Here is a 21313-nt window from a genome sequence, read left to right as displayed (position 1 = left end):
TTAGGGAGCAGAGTTTCCATCACTGAGGAAGAGTGAAGAAGGAGGATTCTAGCCCCTAGCCAAAAGAGGGGGCGGGGTGGTTGTGCTCCAGTGAAGCCCAAGACTATCTATTCAGTTCGTTCCTACCCTTGTCCTCTGGCTCCTCTGGAGCTAGTGTTAAGTTGCCTGAAATACCCAGTCTCTTATTTCACATCCTCAGGCAGTGATCCCACAGCCAAGGTGCCCTTTCAGCTTAGCTTTCCCACTGGCTGCTTGCTCATTGGCACGTAAGCCTCTAAGAGCAGAGAGGCAAGGCAAGGGGTTGTGGAGAAGTGACCACCTCTTTAGTAAACCCTTTTGTAAACCTGTGCATTGTGGGCCCTGCAGATCCCCTGGGTTTTGTGGGGCGGGGCAGGCCTGGGTGGTAGCCCCAGGCCTTGACTGGCAAAAGGAACTTGGCTTGGCTGGGCTCCAGTTATACATATGCTTAGGCTTTTTACCTCTAGGTGGAAATTGAAGGTTGAAAGTGTCAAGGGACAAGGAAACTCTGTTCCATGTGTGGGCCAAGGGAAGGTAGGGGCTGCTTGAGCCAGCCTCTGTTTCTGAATAAGCTATCCTGGCGGTGCCAGATGCCTGGTCCAAACCTTTCTGAGATGTCTCATTCCCTGGGCTAGATTGAGCTGAGACATGACTGCTGCTGAAGCAGGAGAGGGAAGGAGCCAAGTGGACAAAATGTTCCTGTGTTTGGATGGGCCAGCCCCAGTACATACAGGCCTCGGCCCTTGTGAATTGAGATGAAACCTCTCCCCATTCTCTATCCATTCCATAAGCTGAGTAATAAATGAGGTTACTGCCCAGCTGAACTGGTTTTAATTTGCCTTTCTCCAAAGTGATAGACTTATAAAATGAAGACAGGAGCAACCAGGAAGCTTGTACTGATCCCTTTGCCAGTCTCCCTTCTTTGGGGAGTGGCTTTATACTCCTGGACTCAGACTCTTATCTCTTCCCTGGCAGTTACAACCAAAGTAAATACCTAGAATTTAGTTCTGGGGATTATCGAGGTATGTAGAGTTAGTTGATATCCCAGACAGCCGCAGGTCATTTCCCCAAGGAGTGATCCCCACCCATGGCTTTCTTTCAATGATGACCTTGTCTCTGCCAGCGTGACAGAACCTCTCTATATATGTAAGTTGATCTTGAGTATCCAGAGACTGTTTAAAAATGTGTACAGAAAGGTAGCAATTAAATGTTTGTGTTGGAATAACCCTGGCCTCTACATTCTCCCAGGAGCCCTAGCCTAGGGAAGATGATTAAAAATAGATCTGAGTAGTGCTTCCTGCTTGGCAGATGGCTGATAGCAAATGCTGGGGCTTGTGGCTGACCTTTCCTTTCTGAAATCTGCTCTGTATTTCCATGATGCTAATTGAGTCCCTCTCTAGACCTAATCAAAGACTCTTTAGCTGGCTGCAAAATACCAAGGCTTGCAATCCTGGCTGGGCTCAGCTCATGGAGCAACATGAAAGTGCTGGAATTTTCATGGAAACACCCACTCCTTGGTCCAACTGGGCTGGTCCTTGTTTAAAAACTAACAAGTTCTACTTTCAGAATTACTGTCAGACTGACTCTCTCACTCCCATCAATATAAGGCAAGATTAGTGGCTACTGTCCCGTGTTCAGATGTGCACACAGTAGACAATGCTCAGGGAACAGAGTATGCAGATGGCTGGCAGAGCCGGGGAGATGTGAGATCTGGATTATAGGAGTGACTATATAGGCCCATCTGCCGCCTGCCCTTCCTCACCTATAAAATGCAGAGAATACTACCTGCTTATTCCGCAGGCTTATTGATAAAATTAAGAGGAAAGATGGTTCGTAAATAAATATCCCAGGTGGTCAAGCTATAGAAAATACAAGATTCTGTAATCCCTTCTCTTGGGGGCTGAAGACAGGAAGAAGATGGAGGCCGATCTAAGCTACATATTGGGCAAGTCTTAAAAGAATAATTATTAATGTCTTGGGACCATTTGGATTTATTAATACGATTTTCACATAAGTATGAGGTGGGACTAGAGATAACACAGGAGTTCATATTGACGATACATAGACACTTCTAGTTGCTCCATCCCTGGGATAGGTTCCCTGGGCTGGTCTTCCATCTTAATTTCCTTTCCAAGGAAGGCACTCTACTAGAATCAGCCTATACCCAGTGCTCTTAGCCTTTCCAGCTCCACCCATCTTCTTTAAACTCTAATTTTCTTATTGTGATCATATTGTCCTGTTCTTGGCATATTTTTAGTCCTGTCTTCTGGTTATCATGGACATTGCTTCTGGGCAGAGATAACAAGCAATATCCTCAATGGTGCCCACCAAGTTTCATAGCTGTACATTAAATACTTGTTGTTTTCTAATTATGGAGGGACAGTACTTGTTCATCGAACCATACCATAAGATTCGGAGACATTCTCATATCATTGGCCATTTACATTTTCTGCCTCATTCTTTGTGTGTGGGGGGTGGGGAGGTCATGGGGCCTGAATTCTGGGCCTGGGCCAGTTGGTCCCTCAGCTCTTCAGCTCAAGGCTAGCGTTCTACCATTTGAGTCATAGCACCATTTCTGGCTTTTTCTGCTTATGTGGTGCTGAGGTTTTGAACCCTGGGCCTCTTGCATGCAAGGCAAGCGCTCTACCACTGAGCCACCTTCCCAGCCCCTCTGCCTCATTCTTTACTGTCATAGATTGTGTTAGGTTGACAAAACACTTCATTTTTTTGGCCCAGGAATTAGTTCTCTAGTTCTCAGAATTTCACAATGAGGCCAATGCTTTTGTGTTAGCTGAGGAAGAAGGTTGAACAAGCAGAACACGTGGAAGGGCTTGAAGCTTCTACATCTTTACCATGAGAATCTTGAATCATCAGATAAGATAGATCTGCTGATGAACAGAGAAGACCCATTTTTTTTAACCATACATAAACAGGAAGTCTAACTCTTGAGTCAAATGTTCATTTAGTGCATGAGGCGGCTGTTCTCTTGGGAACATGGACGCCCAGAATGTTCCCTTTCCTTCGGAAAAGACCTTGCTCAACCCCTTCATTTCACAGATGATGCAATTACAGCTCAGGGCATCAGGGTTCTGTCCAAGGACATCCTCCTAGTTAGAGGCAAGTTACTCCAGCCTTACCTGGCAGGGGTGGAAGTAGTCAGGTTGGTTATTCTGACCCAGTACTGTTCCATTTCTAGAGGAAATACCAGGTATTGTCAATGTGCCCAGTTTTTGTGACATGCTCTCCTCTCTTTCCTCTAAGACTCTTTGGTTGTGATTTCTCTATGATCCTCTTCAGTAATATTTCTTCTATCACACTTCATTACTACATATTCTATAAATCCAGTTCCCGAGGGTATGTGAACACACAGGTTGCTAGTTGGTATATGCTAATGTGCCTCAAGCTTTGACAACTGCCACAATGGAAGAGAACATGTTAACCAAGCTCCTTTAGTTTGTACAACTAACCTGAAGCCCAGTTAGTCATCCCAAGTAAGGTCATACACTTTGAGTATCTCCAGGAGAATGAAAGGCTGAGTGCATGTTGCGATGAAAATTGAGGCCAAGAAGGGGCTGGGAAGTTGGCTCAGTGGTAGAGCGCTTGCCTTGCATGCCTGAGGCCTTGGGTTCGATTCCTCAGCACCATATAAGCAAAAAGAAAAAAAAAAGCCGGAAGTGGCGCTGTGGCTCAAGTGGTAGAGTGCTAGCCTTGAGCTGAAGAGCTGAGGGACAGCACTCAGGCCCAGAGTTCAGGCCCCACAACTGGACCCCCGAAAATTGAGGCCAAGAGCATGACAGAGGAGATATAAGCCATACATACCTCCTGTGGAAGATTGGAAGAGGCTAGTAAAAGGAATATTGCCACCCTTTTTCATTGCTGAGGAAGCCGATCAGAGGTGTGACATCACTAAGCACAGGACAGGTCCTTTCTAGGACCAGTTGAATCCAGTTCATGGAATTGCAGTTTATTGCTTAATGATGGTGATGTAGTCACAGTAATGCATCACCAGGAGATTTCTTCATTGTGCAAACACCATGGAGTGATATTACTAGATGATAGAATTTTATGGGCTCATCCTGTATGTGATTCTTGCATTGTACCAAACTTCTTAACTGGCAGGTATTTGGCCTTTATAAAGGAAATTTGTTATGGGCAAGGATGTTAGTCTGTAACCCAAAGAGTTCTAGCATCAAATTATCTAAAGGTAGATGCTCTCAGTAACAGAGCTCAGCTAGGGGCTGGGAAGGTGGCTCAGTGGTAGAGCACTTGCCTTGCATGCCTGAGGCCCTGGGTTCGATTCCTCAGCACCACATAAGCAAAAAGAAAAAAAAGCCGGAAGTGGCGCTGTGGCTCAAGTGGTAGAGCGCTAGCCTTGAGCTGAAGAGCTGAGGGACAGCGCCCAGGCCCAGAGTTCAGGCCCCACGACCGGACCAAAAAAAAACAGAGCTCAGCTATATAAGGAGTTTGACAGTAGAATGGGCTTCCCCAGGAAGTAGGTTTTCCCTCTTAGAAAATGCTAAAGAGAGGTTATGTAGTAACCTGGCAAAAGCCATGCTTCAGGTAAATGGTTGGCTATGCAAGGGTCCTTCACACTTCAGTGATCATGAGTCTATGAAATTCAAACAAGATGAGGTCATGTTATGTTTTGAGGTCATCATTGCCATCCAGACCTCAACTCACTGAATGAGATTTCAGCATACTGTGATTACATTTCTCTCTACAGCTCTCCAAGCAGACTTCTAATCATTCTTTGCCAGATGCCAAAAAAAAAAAGAAGCAATTTAAGGAGCTTTTTAGCTGAAAGGTCTTAGCCTTGAATTATTTTTTCAAGGGTTGTGAAATAATCGTTCTTTCATTTGGTAGTGACCCAGCTCTGATGAACACATAGATAGCTACTTACTTGTTAAACCAGAATTTATATTCATTAATTTACAGTGAAGCATATCATCATCAAATCTACAACTGTGTAATATTGTCTTTGAAAGTAAACCTACTTGAGCAAGAGAATGAAATTTAGACAGTTGCTAAGTAAATAGGGAATTTGAGTAACCTACAATATTTTCATCAGTTCTGACAGATTGATCCATTCTTCTTAATTAGAAAGGCAGGTCTTCCAAAGGAATACCTTCTAGAAAAATCTTGATGTTTCAAGTCAAAGCCTGAGCTGGGAATATGGCTTAGTGGTAGAGTGCTTGCCTAGCATGCATGAAGCCCTGAGTTCAATTCCTCAGTACCACATACACAGAAAAAGTTGCAATTGGCACTGTTGCTAGAGTGGTAGAGTGCTAGCCTTGAGGAAAAGAAGCTCAGGAACAGTGCCCATGCCCTGAATTCAAGCCCCAGGACTGGCCAAAAAAAAGGAGTCTCTGCAGTCAAAGCCTTAGGTTTGGGTTCTTGAACTTAGCAGTTGTATAAGTTTGAGGAAGTTACTCTTACAGCTCTGTGCTTCACTTCTCTATTGTTTGAAAGTGAAGCCAATGTATGTATTACAAAATGTCCCATTGGCTTCTGGAACAGGAGAACACTACAGACCCAACTTATAAATCATCAGAAAGTTGGTATTTGTACTTCCTGGACATAGTTGTTTGCATGATCTCTTTAAAACAATGGCAACTCTGAATTGTTTGCAAGGGACTGGTGGTTTTGAGCCCAGTATAAATGCCTCTTAACGTGTTAGTTGCATATCTGAACTACAGATAGTAACGGCTGGCTGCCATTACATCCTGATTCCACAGCGCCCAATTTCTAACTCAGAAGCCAAGCCTCCCTCAACCGACCTAGTGAGCGTGACATGACAGCTTTCCTTCGGTAAGGGATGAGGAGATATCTGGCTGTAGGCATCCTCCACTCTTTATCCATCTGAAGAGTGTGTGTGTGTTCCGAGCCTTGCTCTAAAGATGGAGGAGATAATGCAGGATGCTGAACTGGCAGCATCTGTTTTCCCACTGGCTGCATGTTTACATTGGCATCTACCATCCTAACTCTCTGCCACACACTAGAGAGGCTGATCCTGCTTTGGGCTCAACAGAGAACAACCACAGTCTCTCCATCTGTGGCCCTCAAGAGAGCTAGGAGAGGAGCCCGTGGGGTCTGGAACTTGAGGGGGACTTGGAAGTCTGGAGCCCTAGTGGGACAGTCATTTTGCATTAGCCATGCAGCTCCCATTTGAAATCCTGGAAACAGTGTGGATGGGAAGGGAAACATTTATGAAACACTTGTGATGAGTGAGGCATTGTGCCTGATGTACACACATAATCACAGCATCCCTAGAGGGTAAGGCCTTATGTAATAAGCAGTGTTTTCCCCTTGGGTGTGTGGGACCCTGAAGCCCAGGGCAACACAGTTAGTAAGGACCAGGTCCAAAGCCTAAGTCTCCACAGCTTGCATCCTTTGCACTGACACATGCAGACGTGGTATCAGAAGGAAGCAGGCTTTGCAGGAAGGAGCATCCTTTGTCCCTGGACCCATTCCTGAGACCATGCAGGTCATGAAGGCTGACAGAAAAGGGAACTGGAAAGAAAAGCCTGTTCCTTAAGTGGCTTAGATCTCAGAGCAATAAAACATGGCTCCCAGGCCTTCTCACTATCTTTTTTTGTTTTTGCAGTTTCAGGGGTCATGAATGCTACCATGCCCTTGTAGTTTTATGACTCTCCACAGCAGATATCTCTTCCGTTCAAAGCCAGGCCCTTCCTTGCCCCTCAGATCACCCGTGATCTGCCATCTCCTAAAGATATGGAAGGAGGGTCCTTGAACAAACCATCCTTTGGCTCCTCCCACCTCTGAGGGTCTAGAGAAGTGGAAGCATTTGCTAAGTCACGAGCACATGCAATGACCTTGTGTTATCCCAGTTTTCCTGGTGACCTATGTCCCAGGGTGGAAGTCACAGCCAAGAAATTCTTCCTTTGTATAATTAACCCAAGTCTCTGATTTCCAGCTAAGTCCATTTCCTCTTGTTCTTATTTTAGAGAAAATGGAAGAAATCCCCTTTAATTTTCTTTCCTCTTAGCTACACATTCAGTTTCTTTAAATTACATTCCTGTTCTAATTCTGGAAGCCAACACTGTTCTTTATGATCACTTTCTCACTTTCTCCATATGCTTCCTCCAGGCCAAAACCCAACCAGGATCCCTGTGGTTTTGCTCGGGTTTTCACCTTTTGGAATGAATTCTGTGACTTACTTTGCCCCTAGAAAACCTCAGAGGTTAACCATAGTCAGAGAACACTTCTACTTTCCACTGAGCTGAACTGTTCAGTACCACCCCCACTACCACAGTTTTTGTTGGTACAGGGGATTGAACTCAGGGCCTCACACTTTCTAGGCAGATACTTGTACCACACTCCAGACACTAGGCTAGCCTGACCTGTGATACTCCTATCTGTGTTTCCCTGTGTGGTTGGGAGAGGCAGGAATATGCTACTGTATCCAGCCATTGGTTGAAATAGGGTCTTGTGCTTTTCAGCTGAGCTGATCTCAAACTATGATGCTTCAATCTATACACCTTCCAAATAGCTGGGGTCATAGATTTGAGCTGCTAGGCCCAGAAACTTCTTACATCTGTGGTAATCCAAGGTGTTTTGTTTTAATATAAAATCTCACTCGATAACCAGGCAGGCTAATTCACCATCCCACCTCAGTCTCCCAAGTGCACTTAGCCCCGTAAGTTCTAACAACAAAACGTATAGTCATGAAGTATATGAAGCACTTCCATTCACAGTTATGTAATTTTTTTTAAACTAAAATACTGGTGTGGGAGCACTATTTCAGTGTGCCTATTTAAAGATTGGAAATTAAGGCCCAGAAAAGCTTAATGGGCTTGCTCAGCTCACAAGTATGAGCAATTATCTTCTAATATATGGCAAAGACAGGAGTCAGATCCCTGGCAGTGAGGCATGTTGAAGCCCTTGCCGTTAGTCCTGTACCTTGGAATGGTAGAGTGGAGGAGTAAGCGCCAAGTGCTTTTCCTGGGAAAGAATCCTGGCAGGCTTTGGTCCTCTTTCCTTCATTTTTACAAAGATACCAAATTGTAAAGAGAAGTTTGCCAGGAGCCAACAGACCATACCTGTAATATAATTCTACTACTCAGGAGGCTTTGTCCTAACAGGAGAGAAAGCAGATCACTGAAGTAACAAAAGTTTGAAGAGCAGAGTAAGAGACAGCCTTTTGATCTCTGTTCCTAGACCCCTGGAAATGCCTAAGGGAAAGTTAAGAACATCTTGACTTGTACTTCATTTACCTTGCTTTAACTTACTGTTCCTAACTGAATAGTCACGATTGCCATTTATAGATGAAAAAGCTGTGGGAGCTAAGAGAGGTTGAATAATCTCTTCCAAGATCAAGTAAGTTGAAGGGGAAAAGGCAAGATTTGAACCTGAAATCCTAGGATGCCAAGATTAGATCCTCATACCTACATACATGAACAGGGATCATTTAGCTCCCAAATGTTATAACTGCTTAGGCAGATAGACATCTTCTCACCTACGTATACTTCCAAACACCCATGCCTAGCTGATCAGGATCAACCTTCCCTGAGAAAGCAGGGGGCCTGCATTTGAGAGACTCAACTTGCCTCCTGGGCCCTTCGTGCTGGGTGGAGTCTATTCAAGTGATTAGGACTCCAAGGCGGAGCCTTACATCTATCACCATGGTGGAAGGAACCCATGTGTTTGGCTCTGTTGCTTCCGCTCACCAGAAATACTCAGTTCTCTGTGATTCTCCCACTTAAAAAAAAAGTTATTGCCTTTCAGACTTTCAAAGGAGCCAGAACCCAGTGGTTTTGGCCACTAAACAGGAAACTCAAAGCCCTTTCCGCTTCCTTGAGCTGGCTGGAAGGGCTGGGCCTAGAACTATTACTTTCCTTTAAAGAAAAGTTTTTATGTGGTTTTAAAAAAATACCAACAAAACAAAAAACCTTTCCTGGAGGCCTGCACACCAGCCTTGGTTGATACACAACATGGAAAAGAACGGCCTTGTTGCCTGGCAGTAATGACAGCAAACAAATGTGTCTGACAGTCTGTTTGGCATCTCCTGGCCTCCAATTCTGTTTGCTTCATTTTAATTGCTTCCTTCACTTCCTTTCAGTCTCCCTACCTTCGGTACCACCCTCCCTCAAGGGAGTACCAGGCTGTGCCAGGTTGTGCTAGGCTGGGCTAGGCCCCACAGGATACAGCCATCCAGCCGGGCTATTCTTGTCTGTGTCTATTTGCAAGATGCCTGTTGTTCTCAGTGGCTGTTTTCTCCATCATGGATGGTGAGACTTGGCAGAGGTCCAAGAGTAGAAGCCTGGTAGAAAAGCTTCCAGAGTTCTGCCTCAGAAAGTTCTGCTTCAGTTGGTGTGAGTCCCAGGCTAAAGAATGAGAGGTTGGAGGCTGCCTCTCAGGGTATCTGGGGAGGTGCTGCCACCAGACAGCCCAGCTTGGGCCCAGTCTCCATTGCAGAGTGTGGGCCTTTGCCAGGATATTCTCACAGACCAGATCCAGAGAAAGAAAGAACTGTACTGGCCTGTCTGTGAACCACCTCTGGGCCTGGCCAGATTCTCTTCTCTGCCATATGCCCTCCTCTCCTTCACTCTGGGCTCTCTCTAAGACTTCTAACCTATGTCAGGCTAGATAAACAAAGCAAACTGGAACATCCAGAGCAAAGGCCTATCAATAAATGTTTAACCCTAAGCTCTAAGCCAATTGGCTTTTTTCTGCCAGTCCTGGAGCTTGAACTCAGGGCCTGGGCACTGTCCCTGAGCTTCTTTTTTGCTCAAGGCTAGCACTTAAACCACAGTGCCACTTCTGAGGAATTGAACCCAGGGCTTCATGCAAGCTAGGCAAGCACTCTACCACTAAGCCACATTCCCAGCCCAAACGGTAGGCTCCAATAGCAGTTATTTCCTAATAGAATACATACATGCACTGCTATGTAATGTGTACATGTTAGACATAGGAAGGATGTGAGAAAAATAATTAAAAAAAATTTTTTTTGGTGCTGAGCCTGGTGCTTGAACTCAGGGCCTGGGTACTGTCCCTGAGCTTTTTGGCTCAAGGTTACTACCATTTGAACCACACAGCTCCATTTCTGGCTTTCTGGTGGTTAATTGGAGATGAGTCCCACAGACTTTCTTACCTGGACTGGCTTTGAACAGTGATCCTCAGATCTCAGGCTCCTGAGTAGCTAGGTTTATAGCTATGAGTCACAGACACCTGGCTTTAATCTTAATTTACTAAAAGAGGATAGATGATCTTCTTTGTTGTGTAAGTAATTATTTGACATAATGATACTAAAGCATAAATAATAAAAATATTGCCAGATGCCAGTTTGCTTCATAGAATGAGCTTCAGGTTTAGTTAAAGCTCTTTATGGCACTTAGTTCAGTCTTAAAAGTTGGGAATGGCCCTGCTGTTGAGGGGGTTTATTTGTAGCTGGGCATGATGGCATATTCTGTAATACTCATAATTCAGGGCAATTAAGGCAGGAAGATGGCAAACTTGAGTTACTTATTGAGATCCTGCCACAAAACAAGCAACAAAAAGATCTTGGCTTTTTTCTTTTTTACATCATATCAGCTCTATTATTGGCATCATATAGCACTTTTATTTTTTGATGTGCTTTTAGCAAAGAGGACAGATTCCTATTGTTACCCCATGCAGTATGAGCCATAGACTGCTCACCTTTGGTACTTTTCTCCAGGGAGGTGCTCTGATGATGTTAAGCCACACTATGTTACTGGTTATTTTGAAATTAGGTCTCACTTTTTGCCTGGGCATCTACCTAGACTACAACCAACCCATTTTTTTTAAATTGTGAAAATACTGTACAGAGGGGTTACAATTACATGGGCAAGATAATGAGTACATTTCTTATCAAGCATTGAAGCCTCCCCCTTTGTTTCCCCTTCCCATCCTCCCCCCCCACCGAATCCTCCCCCCCCCCAAAGTTGTAAAGTTCGTTTTGGACATAACGACTTGTACATCTCATTGTTGCAATGGGTTCACCTGTATCCCTATTATAAAAGATTTGTTTTTCCCCTTCCCCTCCACAAATTATACCAACATCAAATACAGTGAAAGCAGGGGTTATATACTGTGGGAGGGACATACAAAGCAACAAAGAAATAATCTTATAAATGTGTTAGAAACAATCGCATGAAAGAAAAAAAAATTTGAATCCATATCTTACAACCAACCCATTTTAAGCTTCCAAATGTAGCTGAGTTGGTAGATACATGCCACAGTACCTAGTTTCTTCTGTTGAGCTGGAGCCTCAACATTTTTTTTTGCCCCAGCTCCTGAATAGCTAGGATTTGTATGTATGAACTACTTTGCCTTGATGAAACTTAACTTTTTAGATACAAATGGATACAATTTCTAGTATTTTCTCTACCCTGGAGGGGTTTAGCAAACCTTTCAGAGAGACTGGAAAGTCTTAGAACATTGTCTCTCCTTGAATTCCCAATCATTGTGTGAAATACGTTAATTCACCCTTCCAAGCTTTTTCCTGTGGTAAATCATACAGCTGTTTGGCTTATTGCTCTAGGATTGATTTTCCCATGTTCACCTGTTCCTGAGTTCTGAACTTGAAGGTCTTGGCAAATGTTTCTTAGAGAGTGACACAGCTGATTATCGGGAAGGGTCCAGATCACACTGAAAATAACTGAAATGTGGTTTGCCCATAGAATGGAATCCTACTTCACAATAAAAGAAAACGAACCATTGAATTATAGGCCAATATGGATGAGTACCAAAAGAAATACATTGAATAGAAGAAGCTCGATGAAAACCTCACATATTATATGATTTCATTTGCAAAAAGTCCTAGAACTAAGATGAGGGATAGAAAGCAGGGTGAGAATGGGGTAGGAGGAAGGTTGTTTCAGGAGGGCAGGAGCAAACACTTAAGTGTGCTAGATCAACCAGATAGATAGCTATGTCACGTATGTCTCAATAAAGAAAAAAGAAAGGAAAGATAGTTCATGCATGGAATAAGCATTTAATAAATGCCAACCGTGTGCCAGATTGTGGGGGTTCGGAGAAAGATCGAAGGCATGGCCCATGGCCTGTGAGCTTCAGAGGGCTCACAGTAAGGGAAATAGATAAATGGATGATTTCAGTCTAGGATGCTAAGAAAAAAGGAAAACAAAGAACAGGAGGAGTCTCCACATGGGTGTCAGTGGTACTTCTTCCTAAGGAAGCTAGAGAAAGGCTTACAAAGGGGAGATTATCTGAGGTTCTGAATTGGTCCCCTGGAAACACCTCCCTGGCAGTAGGCATGGGAGGGCAGAGTTGGTGAAAAGCAGTATTGCACTTGGTCTGTTTTGACTAGAGCAAAGGGCCCAATGGGGAAGCAGCAAGAGAGCAGGCTGGCAGAAAATGGGAATGGCCACATGGTGCAATTTTTGCTGTCTAAAAGCCCTGAGGTATCTTTATGGCCCAATGTTGAGCAACTGTCAAATCTGGGCCTGTGTCACTGGGGCACTTCCTCATCTAAGCAGTTGGCAAGTTCTGAGACATGCTCAGAGCTGTTCTGTGGTGCCTGGAAGATTTCAAGGGCATTTTCTTTGGGATGCTTCAGGGCCCAGAAAAGGAGAGTTTGTTTAGTTCTGGGCAGCAGCTAGGGAATGTCTGCTTCCTTCTTTCTTGCAGCTGCACTTGGGTACAAAGGCACTGGGGTGCATTTGGAGGCAGCCAAAAGGCAGCAGCTCCTAGGGGAGTTTTTCTACAAAAAAAAAGTGCCCTTCTAGTGTTCATATGTACGTATGTATGTATGTATGTATTGTCAGTACTGGGATTTTGGAGGCAAAACCCAGCAGAATTTTGTCTGCCTGTGTAGCATGTAGCATCCATCTCAAATTGACTGTCCTGTGTATAGCCGTCTGTTAACCATGCTTTTCCAAGCAGATTAAGCTGTTAAGTTCAGAATGCATTGTCAAACCATTTTAAAAATGCAGACAGCAGTGTGCAACATGGCTGGTGTAACCAGAGGAGGGCGACATGAAGAGAGCCTGTGTTAATGGGAGTAGATACCAGATTGTCTGGCAAGTGTTGGCTCTGGTTGGCCTGTTCCCTGCAGCCAGGGGGAAGCTAGTAAGTAAGTTAGTGGTTTAAATGAGCTTGTTTCTCTGTGATGTGGAGATCAAGTTGCTTATTATGCCTAACAAGTTGAACTCTCATGACCCCATTGAGGAGGATTTTAACTGCCTCTGTGGCATTTAGGATCTATGAGGAATCTAGATAAGGGTGATTTCTTTTGCCTGGCACTCTTTCCTGCCTTTGATAGGGATGGACCAAGAGGATAAGCAAGAGTGGCTGGAATATGGAAAATGAGTAGCAGCAATGTCGGCAAGTCCTGGCCAGTACAGATAGTTCAGATCAAGTGGGACCAGGAAAAGCTAATGGGAAAAATGATCTCAGGTAATGTTAGAAAGGGAGAAGTTCTTAACGGCGTAATGGAGTTTTATGTATTTGAACTCAGGTGCTCATGGCTGGCACCCTATTGTTTTAGCCATGCCTCCACTTAATTGGTGATAAGAATCTCACAGATGCTTCTGCCTGGGCTGGCTTTGAACTATGATCTTCACATCCCAGCCTCCTGAGTAGCAAGTATTACAGGTGTGAGCCACTGAAGCCTAGTCCTATTATTTATTTGCTTTTTTATTATTTTATTTTATTTTTTTGCCAGTCCTGGGGCTTGAACTCAGTTCCTGGGCACTGTCCTTTTTGCTCAAGGCTAGCACTCTACCATTTGAGCTACAGACACTACTTCTAGTTTTTCTGTTTATGTGGTACTGAGGAATTGAACCAAGGGCTTCATGCATGCGAGGCAAACGCTCTACCACTAAGTCATATTCCCAGCCCTATTTATTTGCTTTTTGTTAGTTGTGGGGCTTGAACTCTGGGCCTGAGTGCTGTCCTTCAGCTCTTCAGCTCGAGGCTAGCACCCTATCACTTGAGCCACAGCACCACTTCCAGCTTTTTCTGCTTATGTGGTGCTGAGGAATTGAACTCAGGGCTTCATACATGTGAGGCAAGCACTCTACCGCTGAGTCACCTTCCCAGCCCTATTTATTTGCTTTTTAAGACAAGTCACAGTTTACCTTGAACTCACCGTCTCAGTAATGGAATTACAGGTGAGCACACCTGGCTAGTTTCTTGTTTACCACCCCCCCCATGCCCCGCCCCCCCCCATGTTCTCACCTGAGCTGATGGACATAGTTCCAAGTTTGGGCTGTTGCTCTTCTTATTCTTCCTTCTCTCCCCATGCCACCGGCCAGCTAGACTGCTGCTGGCATACTGCTGTTGTATACTCTGTGTACTTGAAGGTCATGCTTGTTCCAGTTTGGGGTTGATTTCTAAAATGGGTAGGGGGAAGGGATCTCTAACTATCCATTTGTTTTCTTACATTTCAGTCATTCCAAGGAAGTCAAGGACGTGCATACCTCTTTAACTCAGTGTGAGTGTCTACAGTGTATCTATTATTTGGTGTACATTTTGAGGGCTGGAGGAGAGCAACCTTGGCTGTGGCAATGGAGCCTGCCTTTTCTGCCTAATAAAGAACTGTGGAGCAGTTTTCTCCACAACTGGTCCTCAGTTACCTTGGGGAACATTTTTTTTTTCTGGGGAGGGGGGAAGAGTAGCATCTCTGAAAATCGTATCCACTATGGTGCCTTTATTAGGCACATTGGGAAGGAGTTGAGGAGCTTCTGAAAGCTTCATCCTGGAACTCTCATAACTAGATCTGAGATTTGTGAGGATGGAAAAAAAAAAGAATTCCACTGAGATAACTGAACTAAGACTGGAGGGAAGACTCAAGGTAGAGCCTTTCCTGCAGACAGCCCTTATACAGCCAGCAGCCATTCCTGGGCATGGGGTTTCCAACTCCCACCAGGGAAAAGAAGGTAAAACTCACATAAGCCTGGCGAAATATAAAACTGGAAATCTAGCACATTCAACTTGGGGACAGGTGCTCAGTGAAGGAGGGGAGGACATTAGATATTTAAGGCTCAGTGCTCAGTCTCCATGTGATAAGGACAACACTACCCTCTCTCTGTTTTTTTTGGGGGGGGCCAGTCTTGAGGCTTGAACACTGCCTGGACCCTGTCCCTCAGGTTTTTGCTCAAAGATGGCACTCTACCCCTTGAGCCACAGCACTGCTTCTGGCTTTTTCTGTGTATGTGGTACTGAGAAATCGAACCCAGGGCTTCATGCGTGCTAGGCAAGCACTCTACCACTGAGCCACCTTCCCAGGCCCTGCCCCCATGTTTGACCATCTTTGCAAGTCCTCAGTAAGCTTTGAGGACCTGTCCTCATGGCTGTGACCTCACAATGCTGTCATTTTGTCCCCTTCAGTCACAGGTAGACCCATTGAATCTAAAATCTTTCAGATCTGGAATTCATTCCACCTCACGGATTTCCATGTGGTTACCTTTTGGAGGATGTGATCAGCTAGTCTTAGAGCAGGCTCTCAGAAGTGACTTCCCCTGGGGCAGTTAGTTGTTGCTGGAATGTATGTACATGTGACTAACCACCCACTTTCTCTGTCTTTTGGTATAGAGTTAATGTGGGCTGTGGGCCTGCAGAAGAGCGGGTGTTGCTAACAGGACTGCATGCAGTTGCAGACATTTACTGTGAAAACTGCAAAACCACTTTGGGCTGGAAATATGTAAGTATAGAGAAGCCTGGTTGGGAGAAGGCTAGGAGAGAGAGGGGTGCATAGGGTTTCATCGTGCTCTTTCTGCATGCATCCTGCGGGTTTTACCTTTGACCAGGGCAGGAAACTGAGCAGTCACCATGTCTACACTTATCCTTATTCTTCCCCTTTTCTATTACTCCTCACACTCCTTCATACCTATTATCTTGGAGACAGATATGCGTATTTATACACACCTGTATCTCCTTCATACACATATGGGAAGGTGGCTCAGTGGTAGAGTGCTTGCCTTGCATGCGTGAGGCCCTGGGTTCGATTCCTCAGCACCATATAAGCAGAAAAAGCCAGAAGAGGCGCTGTGGCTCAAGTGGGAGAGCGCTAGCCTTGAGCTGAAGAGCTGAGGGACAGCGCCCAGCCCCAGAGTTCAGGCCCCATGACTGACAAAATAAAATAAAAAAATAATACTAGAATATCATTCCTGATAGCTTACTGTGTGTTAGCCTGCACCATGGACTACCTCATCATTAGTGGCCAAACCAAGAGAGAAGTCCATGTAACAGTGTGACTCTAGAAACAATGCCCTTAACCAACTATGTTTTGATGCCCCTAGAACATCACCTCAGAGCCAGGCTACATCCTAGGATCACAGACACTGACTGCCTTTACTTCTACTGGTAGAGGCTGCCATGGCTAGATTTTCCCAAATGAACAATTATTCTTTCATTGTTCAATTCCATACATTTTAAAGTCCTAAGAAGAATGAGCAGTGCTTTGTCAGGGTGAGAGGAGGGAGTTGGAGGTCTGCTGCTTTCAAAGTACTTTGGTTTTCTAACAAGCATTGGGGTTACCACTCCATTGCAGACAAAGCCTGCTCAGTCTCTCTGACTAGTGGTAGTAATTACATTCCTTAGATCTTTAGGAGTTTCATTGTATTTTATTTTTGAGGGGGCTGTAAACAAGGGCTTCAATTCAGCCCTTGTGTCCGCTGGCCTTGTGTCATGCTTTATCGAGCTCTCCTGTTTGAGTCATGCCTCCATCTCTGCTTTTGGTGGTTATTTTGGAGATGGAAATGAGTGAACCTTTCTTCTCAGCCTGATTTTTGAGCCACAGTCCTTCAGATGAAAGTTCGAGCCACAGACACCTGGCCTGGAGTTTTTAGAATGTTAAATAGGACAATGCCTTTAAAAAAAAAACACCTTTGGTCATCACTTACCATATAGTATACATTTACTGTAAATAAACTTACATTGTTATACTTACTGAAAGGTCTTTTTCAGCATGGATATGTGCATACATGTGTGGTGGAGTGTTTTTCTTCTTTGGTACTATGAAAAATTGGGTCTTTCTGCCTCTAGGTGGGAAAGATATTCTCTTTAAAAATGTCTCAAATTCCCCATCCTGTCATATGGCTCATGACCTGCTAGTAGATGGGGAAGGAGCCAATAGGAATAGCCAGAATGGCTGCAGGGTGATAATGGTGTGTGAGTGTAGCTTCATCACTGGAAACAAAAGGATCGGCTAGTGTTGGGGGTCTGAGAAGCAAGGAGGGGGTCCTGTCAGAAATCTATTTCATTTAGTTTTGTTGGGAAAGCAATAAGAACTTAAAAATTAAGTGTATGGGGGGGGAATATCAAATAGTGTGAGCAACACACATAAATGGTATTCCATTTAATAAAAAAAACGCAAAAACTATCACGGTGGAGTCCTCAGCCAATCTGACAGCTTCAGGACTTTCTTAATGGTAGAAATGTTCAGAGGGGGTGGGAAATATAAAAATGTTGAAGGACAAGACTAAACCAGGTATGGTAGTGTACACCTGTAATCCCAGCCCTTTGGGAGGCTCAAGCAGGAGTCTAGTCTATCAGCCCCGGTGACATACCTCAAGAAACCAAACCAAAAAATCTTGACTATATGTTTTATGGTTCTGAGATGGCTTAGCTGTCCTCCCCCTGCAATGGTTAGCTTGGTTGTTTTGTGGGAGAGGAACTTTGCCACTTCATTCCCTCTGGACACTCACACTCCTCTGGGTGCCTGGTGGTTAGTGGGGAGCAGGGGAATTCTGGTTTTGATTGTCTGGAAACTATTTCCTTTCCTCTGCTTCAACCTCTTGGATTAGACACAAACGCTAAACATGGTTTGATTACTTTTTTGTTCATTGTACAATGAAGCACTCCTTTGACAAAACATTATAGTACGCCTTTGACTAGAAGGCATGGGGCTTGAACTCTAGGCCTGGGCGCTGTCCCTCAGCTCTTCAGCTCAAGGTTAGCGCTCTACCACTTGAGCCGTAACACCACTTGCAGCTTTTTCTGCTTATGTGGCTCTGAGGAATGGAACCTAGGACCTCCTCATGCATGCAAGGCAAGCGTTCTACCACTGAGTCACCTTCCCAGGCCCCCCCCCCCCAAGCTAGCATCTCACTGGCCATCCTGAATATTCCAACCTCCTGAGTACTGGGCTTGCAAGGTGTGAACCCCAGCCCAAAGGTTTATTGATAACCTTCCATGCTAGACCAGGTGCTCCATTCTTTTGTCTCATTATTTTTTTCTGACCCTCAAAATTATGTAAGCATCTCAATTTTGTGCTAGAATGGAAAGTGTTCAGATATTGGCAAGAAGTAAAATTGGATCAGTGGGGTGTTTCTGTAACTCAGGATCTATTGCTGTTTCCGCTGGAGTGTCATGCTGATGTCTTTTGCCTGTGTGGCACTTGGCAGTTAGGTTTTCTTTTCAGCTTAATAGGAAAACTTCCACTCTTCATTCCCCAGCCCCCCATTACCCTAAATACATTATTATGAGCAATATGTCTTATTCTCAAACCACATTATTCTGTTGGGTGTGTGCTTATACATAGGCACAAACACTCCGACTTTGTTTCTTTCTGTCTCTGTCTTCTCTTGCTTGGAGCCAGGGAATTATGAAATGTCAGGGAAATTGCTGCTGATCCCAAACTCGTGTGTGTGTGTGTGTGTGTGTGTGTGTGTGTGTACATTTTCTATTCTTTGCTTGTTCTCCTCATTCCTTTCTCCCCCCGCCCTTTTTTTTTTTTTTTTTTTTGTCGGTTGTGGGGCTTGAACTCTGGGCCTGGGCGCTGTCCCTCAGCTCTTCAGCTCAAGGTGAGCACTCTACTGCTTGAGCCACAGCACTACTTCTGGTTTTCTAGTGGTTTATTGGAGATAAGAGTTTCATGGACTTTCCTGCCTGGGCTGGCTTTGAACCATGATCCTCAGATCTCAGCCTCCTGAGTAGCTAGGATTATAGGTGTGAGCCACTGGCGCCCAGCTTCCTTTCCCCATTTTTTAAAGTGATTTCTCCCCCAACAAGAGATCCACATCTGAATCCTTGTTCTGAAAACCCAAAAGCTCCAGGGCTCTGGGCCAGAAGGTACAGTTCAAACAGTTGATGCCAGAACTTACCAATTGTAGTTAGTAGTTTGGGGACTGAGGGGGAGAAGGAGCTCTGTCTATATATACACACATCAGTCTTAGCTGCATAGTGCTTGCAGGGATCTGTACTCTCTGCTAATGTACCAGGATGTTCTTATGTGCCCATTGCTAGCCCTTTATCTCAGGTCTATGTATGTCTGCTTTCCTTCCTTCCTTCCTCTTTTTTTCTTTCTTCCTTCGGTCATGGTTCTTGAACTCTGGGCCTGAGCTCTTCAGCTCAAGGCTAGCGCTCTACCACTTGAGCCACAGCGCCACTTCTGGTTTTCTGGTGGTTAATTGGAGATGAGAGTCTCATAGATGTTCCTGCCCAGGCTGCCTTTGAACCATGATTCTCAGATCTCAGCCTGCTGAGTAGCATGAGCCACTGGCGCCTGGCTAGGGCTGCTTTCTGTGGGGTTTATTTATCTAATTGGAAGATCCCTCCTTAAGTATAGAACCTGCCAGGTAAGTATTTGCCTATTGAGTTTTTTCTCTGAAGGTCTGGCAGCTGGGTGGGGCTTGAGGGATGCCAGGTCTTCTACCTTGAGGTTTACGTAGGTCCTTTCTCCCTGAGGAGAGATAGTGAAAGAAGAAAATATACTCTTCTGACATGAAAACAGCAAGGTAAAAAATGGAAGCTTTTGGACCTCATAATACTTGGTTTCTATGTTGTCTTTTTTCTCTAAGCCTCACAAGTACAGCTTCAAGTGAAATGAGGTGCCAGGTGCCAGTAGCTCACACCTAGCTACTCAGGAGGCTGAGATCTAAGGATCATGCCTCGGAGCCAGTCAGGGCAAGAAAGTCTGTGAGACTCATCTCATAGAAAAAGCTGGAAGTGGAGCTGTGGCTCAAGTGATAGAGTGCTAGCCATGAGCAAAAGAAGCTCAGGGCCAATGCTCAAGCCCCAGAACCAGCACCCTCCAAAAAAAAAATGTGTAATGAGGCTCTTCTGAGTTCCTAGAAACTAGCCGGAATGACTTTATGGATATATCCATATGCAGATTTCCAGTTAGCATCAGAAAATCTCCTAAGATAGCTCTGTGTGCTCATTCATCTTACATTATGTACCTTGCTTGCAGTCTTGGGGGGAAGGCCATGAACAGCTTCTGCCTTCGATGAAGTTTTTATCATAATCAAGAGCAACATCATAAAAAGTAGAACTATAAATTTGTGATGCATGTTGGTCGTTGAGAAATACTGTGGACAAGAAGAAAGTGTGAGGGTGGGAAAAGGAGAGATAGTGGGAATTTGGGGCAAGCCTGGATGAAGCTGCCATGGTCCTGATGCCTGGCATTTGTAACACTTCTGCTTTTGTGACACACAGACATCACCCATTTGTCTTTGGTCATTCATTCAGCCTTCCTCTTCCTCTGTTTCATAGGAACACGCCTTTGAAAGCAGCCAGAAATATAAAGAAGGCAAATACATCATTGAACTAGCACACATGATCAAGGACAATGGCTGGGACTGATTGGACAGCATCTACCCAACCCAGTGTCCACGTGAATGCCATCCAACTGAACATTCTACCCAAGCGTGAGAGAGTGACTGAACACTTGGTTCCATCCATTTAGGGGCCTTGCCATCTGGGGCATCCAACCACCCTGACGCCATCTTTCTGGTGACCGGCCTCTAAATCGCTGTCTCTCTGTCTCTTTGCTTTGTCTCTGTTTGTGAGTTGATCCTGGCTTCTCTCTCTGTTCTAGTGTTGGCTGAAAACAAAAACCACAAAAGGAACAGATCTTAGACCACATGGCGGCAGCCCACCTTAGAAAGGGCCCCATGGCCCATGCAAGAGCTGCCTGATGGCCTCTCGTCAGAAGAGCAGTGGCATGTGGAGTAAGGAAGAGGGTCCTGGGGTGGGCAGGGTGGGAGGGTAGAGGTAGGAACAAACTTGGGTTGCTTCTGGAGACCTGATAACTTAGGCTTGAAATAATTGACTTGTCTAAAAAGGACAAAGAGGAAAAAAAAAAATACCTCATGACCGCAGTCTCTCTGACGGGGAAACTTCTGTTCCTGACCCCAAATGTGCCAGGATAGCAGATGAGCCCTTAAGAAGTGACCCTAGTTCTCGCTGGTCAAGGACCAGGCTGAAGTGGGGAATATTCTGGTAGCAATGACTGAGGTGAATAGAGTCTGGATTGGTTTTGAGGAGTGCCTCACTCAGCCCCTGAGCAATCACCTTCTTTACCTCCTTAGCCCTTGGACAGAAGGGAGAGGGGACTACCATCTGCAAAGAA

The 21313-nt window shown here is 44.9% G+C and overlaps 1 protein-coding gene across 1 annotated transcript in view; it reads left to right on the top strand.

Annotated features, from left to right (window-relative positions):
• The window catches only part of Ypel2 (yippee-like 2 (Drosophila)), a 61806-nt gene extending 40895 nt beyond the window's left edge, over positions 1 to 20911 (top strand). The window contains exons 3-5 of the mRNA XM_013013192.1: positions 14409 to 14452; positions 15553 to 15661; positions 20455 to 20911. Of these exons, the coding sequence (XP_012868646.1) occupies positions 14409 to 14452; positions 15553 to 15661; positions 20455 to 20544 (243 nt within the window). The 3' untranslated portion in view covers positions 20545 to 20911. The remainder of the gene's footprint in view (positions 1 to 14408; positions 14453 to 15552; positions 15662 to 20454) is intronic.
• Positions 20912 to 21313: the final 402 nt, after the last annotated feature.

The sequence above is a fragment of the Dipodomys ordii genome, unplaced genomic scaffold (assembly GCF_000151885.1).
Source record: "Dipodomys ordii isolate 6190 unplaced genomic scaffold, Dord_2.0 Scaffold19, whole genome shotgun sequence".
NCBI lineage: Eukaryota > Metazoa > Chordata > Mammalia > Rodentia > Heteromyidae > Dipodomys > Dipodomys ordii.
Note: the sequence above shows the minus strand (reverse complement) of the source record. Positions and strands in the feature narration are given on the sequence as shown.